The 6,495-nt window shown below is 41.7% G+C and overlaps 1 protein-coding gene across 1 annotated transcript; it reads right to left on the bottom strand.

Moving 5' to 3' along the window:
- Nucleotides 1-4,016: 4,016 nt before the first annotated feature.
- gemin6 (gem (nuclear organelle) associated protein 6) lies at nucleotides 4,017-4,927 on the bottom strand. The gene has a single exon (XM_084033268.1). The coding sequence runs from the start codon at nucleotides 4,821-4,823 to the stop codon at nucleotides 4,308-4,310; it is 516 nt and encodes a 171-aa protein (XP_083889394.1). The 5' UTR covers nucleotides 4,824-4,927; the 3' UTR covers nucleotides 4,017-4,307.
- Nucleotides 4,928-6,495: the final 1,568 nt, after the last annotated feature.

Below are 6,495 nucleotides of genomic sequence, written 5' to 3'. Positions count from 1 at the left end.
GCGCCTACTCGGTGTGTTTCATTCACATTCAAAATGCTCTGATCCCGCAGGAAGTTGACGCGAGACACTCCCATGATGCATTTGTGCTTGGTAAGCATCCCCGTCTCAGGTTCGCCTGCTTATTCCTCCCGTCGACATGCAGTTGGAGAAACCCCCCGGCCTTTAAAAGCCTCGTGCATCATGACCACTTTAGGATATGTGCGTCTTGGCGACTGTCCTGAAATGCTTTTATGGCTTGATGTGGTCTTTTGGATGGAGATCAATGGAGGCTCTGTAGGGAGCGAGAGATACAAGATGCTATCAAACGCTGACTCCAGACCCCTGCGGGAAAAATGGAGCGCTGCTATTTTCCAATCCCCAAATAATTATTGGCCAAGCTGAAATTATTTATTCCCTGAGCCAACGGGGAAAGTCATTTCTTGCTCTATTAATACATTTTCAACCCTATAAATTCTGCATAATGAGCAAGTACTTGTGCCCATGAATATGGCAGTGATGCAGCCAAATAACATTGCAAAAGGGTATCGAGTAAAGCAAACATGTTAGCATTGATTCCTGTTAAGAAGAGGACTCTCAGAGCCTTTCTAATAAATAGAAGATCAATACAGGCTGCTGCAGAGGAGCTAAAATAGAGAGACGTCAGAGAGGAACACGGTTAACTATGAGAAATAACCTGTGAAGGGGATGGATACATTAATGAACTTCATATTTTGTTCAACTGAAAAAAAACAAGATTTTGATATTAAAAAAAAACAATGAAATTGATTTTATTTTTGTATTTTTTTGGCTTATTTTGTTAAATGGATGGACGAATGACTGGGATGAGATTTAAAAGGAATCTAATGTCAATTTTCAAGGGAAAAGGTTTTTAGGAATTAAATCAAACATTTCGTAATTTGTAGATTTGGGACCACGCTGATTCCAACATGTCCTTGAGTGTGAAATGATGAAAACAACCTAAAGTTTTGAGGATACCTTTAAATCTCATAAAAACAGCACTACTTTTGGAGGGGACTCGAGTTCTCCTTCACTCAAACCAGACCGTCGCTCCTCGCTGCTGGAGTCTGCAGATAAACTGTAACCAAAGGAATCTTATTGAGTTTAATTTTTACAAAAATAAAATTGATATGTTCTGTCGACGGAAATAATCTCTTTGTTCCAGTGAAACCTCGATAAGAGAACAGCCACCTCGTGTCAGAAACGCATCTCTGCAAACGGGGTCCCGTGGACCCCCCTGTGGTGCCTGTGAGAATGGGCGTTTGTGTGCCTCTTCCTTGTCTCTTCAGGTACAGCGGGACACATCCTCCAGCGTGGCAGGACATATTTTTAAACCTCAGACGCTGATCGCTGAATCACAGCACTTTTTTTTTTTTTGTGGCAGGGGAAGGAGGACGGACAGGAGATGAGAGGAAGCTGATCCCTTTGGCAGAAGCCAGCATGCTCCGGCGCTGACTCATCACGTCTTTCAGATGCAGGGACGGTCAGGAGGGAGGCGGCGGTGGTGGTGGTGGGATGTGGAGGACATGGCATGTGTCGTGTCGGACTCGTGACTCACAAATGAGGGCTGTGTGCGTGGGGTGCACCTAGTGGGAGGCGGACACACGTGGAAACACACACATACATAATTACAAGGAAAGAAGTCTCCTCTTTTTTCTTGTAGCTGGTACCTGACAGCTCCGAGGACTTCAATACCCAGAAAGCATGTTGTTTAACACCAAAGCTCAGTTTGTCACAATGTGTTTTTTTAACTTTAGGTGAACTTACCCTGATGCAAAATCCGTGTGCATGTACTGTTTCATAGTATTTGCCTAAATTGCCTCCCCTGCTGATTTGGAGAGAACATAGCCTCCTGTGATGCCTGATGCATTGTGGTCTTGTAATGAGTGACCTCAGCCAGTAGGCAGGTAGCCACCCACAAGGTTCCTCCTTCCCTCCGGAGCCACACTCTGGTCTGGACTCCCACACACGCTCTCTCCCTGCCTCTGTGGTGGCTTCATCGCTGGAGGAGCCCCCGGTGATGTGAGCATCCATGACTCACAGAGAGCCTCTGCTACGCTCCTCCAACACCAACACCAACACCACCACCTCCACCACCGGCAGATAATCCACACATGAACACACGCATGCACTCGCAGGTACGTGCTCACAGTTCAATTACGTACGCACGAATAGGTCTTCCAGTGAGTAATTCTTTGCCCCCGTATGGAAAATGTCCTCATTTGACTGCAGCAGAGACAAACAACTGGAAACGTCAACAGCATGACAGTATGATGTAGGTAGATCAGCTATTAGCATCTACTGACGCATGTGTGGAGGCCTGACGAGCTAACGTTATATGAAACATCCATAAAACAGAAACAAATTATTCACATCTGTTACTTTAGCAACAGAAAAAATCAAAGTCATCCTGTATAAATTGTGGCAATTGTGACGTTTCTCGTTGAAGCTACGATGTTTGTGTGTTTCGTAATGTGATGTATTCACACTAACAACAGGTCTGGCTCAGTCTTTCACTTCCTGGCTGATAAAAAAAGAGTCACTGTATAAAATGAATCAGGTAAGATAACGTTACATTCATGCAGGGAAACTAAAGTAAGTTAGCTAGCTAGCAAGCTAAGCTAACGGCTGTGTTGTTGATGTGCACAAAACAAATTATATTTTAAATTTACAAACAATATATGCGTAATTCATGGTACAATTCAAACGGGATCAAATAATGATTTGTCACTATCTTTTACCAAAATAAGGTTCCATGGAAAACAGCGGAAAGAGCGGGAGTTACTGAAAGAGGGGTTTCCCTACATCCAGTTCAGGGGCTGATAAATAGCTTCGCAAAAGGAGGTTATGTATTACAATGGTTAATATCTGAATAAACTCATAACATTGATTTGAAAAGTTATCCTTAATTTTATATGCAATACCTGAATAAACGCATGACAGAAAAACTGTGTTTAATGTGAGCTTTTATATTGAATTTATATGATAAAATTAGATGGAAAATGTGCATGTAATTGAAATATTTAAAGTCCACATTTTGGTCTAATTATCTATTTGGATGTATTTCCTGACATTTTATAGATTATGAATTTATAAAAGGACAAAAAAGACATAATTAATGGAAGATGAAAACAGTTGCAGCCCTTTACAAATACTACGGATGCAAATGGTCCTCATGGATGCAGACTCTTTATGAATAAGGACATTTTTGTCATTCTAAAATAAGATGAGCCTCCATTTGAAATCTATTCCTACAAATCATCCAACGTGATTGATTGCACAAAATGATCATGAGCTCAAAAGGCTAATAGGCAATTTATCCGCCACGGTTGAGGGGATGAGGCCAGCTTTGGCTCCTCTCCGACGGTGAATGACTATCTTCGGGTAATGACTTTGGCCCAGACCGATGAGTTTTTGGAGATTAGCTCCTCAAATATCGGCAATCGATGCGGTTATTAGCGTTGCTGAAACTAGAGATGTCATAAATCTCCGGGCTCCTCCTCCACAACCGGGAGTTCATAAGATATTTACGAGGGCAATTCATATCTAAACTGCTCATCCAAGTCAAACGATACCAGTAACAGAGACGCTCGACCCGGTAGAACACGGGTTTGAGCTCATCTTTGTGCGTTACTAATCTCTTTCATTGTCACTTAATATGGATGTCCTCCTTCTCCCAAATGTCTGGATGTCAAGGAGCACCTCCCCCCCCTCACCAGGAGGGGATACTATCGGGAAAGACATGAGCAAATGGAGAACGAAGGAATATAAAATGGTATATTATAAAATATGACAATAAAAAGAAAATGCTAAAATCTAAGCATAATCGACTTCAGTGAATCCAGTGTAATTTCTTCACGAATGTTACTATTTTTGTGTCATCTCTACATATACACTCATTTAAACTGTTTTTTTTTTATCTACCAACTTTATTAAAGGCAGGATAACGTTTTGACAAATTTAACAAAAATGTACAAATGTATGGAAAAAAACCCATGAAAACGGAATAACTAAAAAAATGTATATATAAACAAATCCATTTTATTTTGACATTTACAAATTAAATATTTGCCAATTTTGTCCATAAGATTCCTGAAAAAAATATCCTTATTAACATAACTAGAACTTTCTTTTTTGTTTTTTAAACGAGTCGAACTGCACAGACAACAAACTTAATCTGAACTCTAACTGGTTCCAGGCCAGCTGTGAGTCACAGCTCCTGCTGCGCTCTGATTGGTCGGGACACGCATCTGATTGGTGGATTTAACTTCCTTAAACAACGTTTACACCTCTGGTTCGTGTGCAGGCGTTCAGGGACAGTCGGGATCAGACTCCGTGTGCTCCGGTCTGAGCTGGATCAGTTTCTGGATGCGGTCCAGGATGATCTGGTTGGAACCGCGGCAGTCCTCAGGTCCGTACGGTGCCGTGATGGTCAGGACCCCCGCCACCCTCAGATCGTGCCCCTCCTCCTGCACCGGTATCCGGTTCTTCTCGAGCCACCTACGGACGCGCCCCTTCCTCCTCCTCAGCTCCTCCGGGTCCAGTCTGCGGGTCTCCGGGGGAAGGAAGGAGGTCTGGAGCCGCTCTGTGATCTCGTCATCGGCCTCCTGCAGGACCTCCACCTCCTCCACGGCGTGACCCATCACGACCTGCACCGACGCGCCCCCTTCCTCCCTGAAGTTCACCAGGACCAGACTGGCGGACACCGGGTCCACGGTGAGCAGCCAGCCGCGGTGCTCTTCATCTTTCCCCGCCTTCACCTTCACCTGCGTGTTGACGTAACGGAACCACTGCAGCGGACCTAACTGAGGCCAGCCGCACTGCATCACGGTCCAAATAACGGAGCAATATGAAGATGATACAGCCACCGTTCTATCTGTAAAACCATCCACCGTCCTCTGACTGCGGCACGAGCTTTAAAATCCTCCGGCGGAAACACGAAGCCGGAATGAAAGGTTCCGCTTCCGCCCAGCTGCAATACGCGACTGTTTTTAAAACTTACAAATACATAAAAAAAATAATAATAATTGATAGAAGGAGAAAACGACCTAATTAAAAACACAACATTAGACTAAATCAATTATAAAACAATACAAAATCAACGAGGAAACGGCTTTTTTTAATGTAAATGTATTTATTATAGTTTATTTTAAATAATACAATGGAATGTAGAAAAATAGACTAGGAAACACTTTTTTTGGTTTTAGAAAAATAAAAAGGTAATAAAAATGACGCATACTGGACCCACGGGAGCTTTACTTTTATAAGGCAAAAAGTCAAAGAGTTTGTGTACATCAGTAGTTTTATTCCAGGTTTTAAATGCAAAAATGCATGATATTTAGGTATATCCTACTGTTTGAAATGTGAAATAAAATTCACAAGATTTGTATTATGTGAAATGTAAAATGTGTATAAGCAAAGTGACATATAGGCTTGTTAATCGCCAGGGAACATGCAGGGTTGTCGATTAGTAATAACAAATTAATTTCTTACCAAAATCTGCTTTAAGATCCAGCTGCAAATCGTTATATGGTGAAAACAAATGTTTCCACCATATATCTAAATAGATATGTAAATAGATTTACTAGTAGGAGAGGTGACGCTCGGCTCTGCCCCGCCCCCTAGCGGCGGGAGAAAGCTACGTCCTGAGATGTTGAAAAACATGATCGACTCAACGCAGGAAAACGTCAGAACAAGTTCGATTGAACGTGTAGACCTGTAACTGCCATCGATGCAGAACATCTATTTTTCTGTTTGTCTATGTAAGGAAATCCATATAATGTAATTGGAAGACACCATCACATTCACCTCAGTGGCTGGATCACCAATCTGGGATTTACTGAAAAAAACATGAACAACAAATTTATATTCTGAGTTATTATGCTTAAACCAGACAAGTCACAATGTGTGTTTATGTTAAATCCAGTTTCAAGTATCTGAGAATCTATGTCAAGGATGCTCAACTTGCTTTGCCCGAGGGCCACTTTTGCAGTTAAACAAACATTAATACTGTTTATCCGATAAAACAATTCAAACATTATCCTAACTCATCTTTCTTTGAAATTATTTTCAAAATAACTGTCTTTTTAACTAAATTAACTTGACACACGGATTGCCACTGTGACTTTACGACAGATAAATCAGATAATTTATTGCATTTAGTTGCACTTTGATGCTTTCTTAATGCACTTTGGCTACAAAAGAAACTACCATTTTGGAGCACTTTATTTTAAATTAGTTCAGTGGGCCATCCGGGATCCTACCTGGCTGTAGGTCCAGCAGTGAGAGGGTCGAGTTGACAGTGAGGCCAGCGTGTAAGTGCCACACACTAATACAAGTTATTTAACACTTAAAAGAGAACTCCGTAAACACGTGATTATTTCAAGGCTCATCATCGTCACGTTGATGATGAACATGAGGATGAGTATGGCCCCACAACACTGTTTTTTTTTTTTTTTTGAGAAGTGTCACAAAAAATAAAGGCACATCCACTCATCT

Source organism: Eutrigla gurnardus (genome assembly GCF_963514095.1).
Source record: "Eutrigla gurnardus genome assembly, chromosome: 18".
NCBI lineage: Eukaryota > Metazoa > Chordata > Actinopteri > Perciformes > Triglidae > Eutrigla > Eutrigla gurnardus.
Note: the sequence above shows the minus strand (reverse complement) of the source record. Positions and strands in the feature narration are given on the sequence as shown.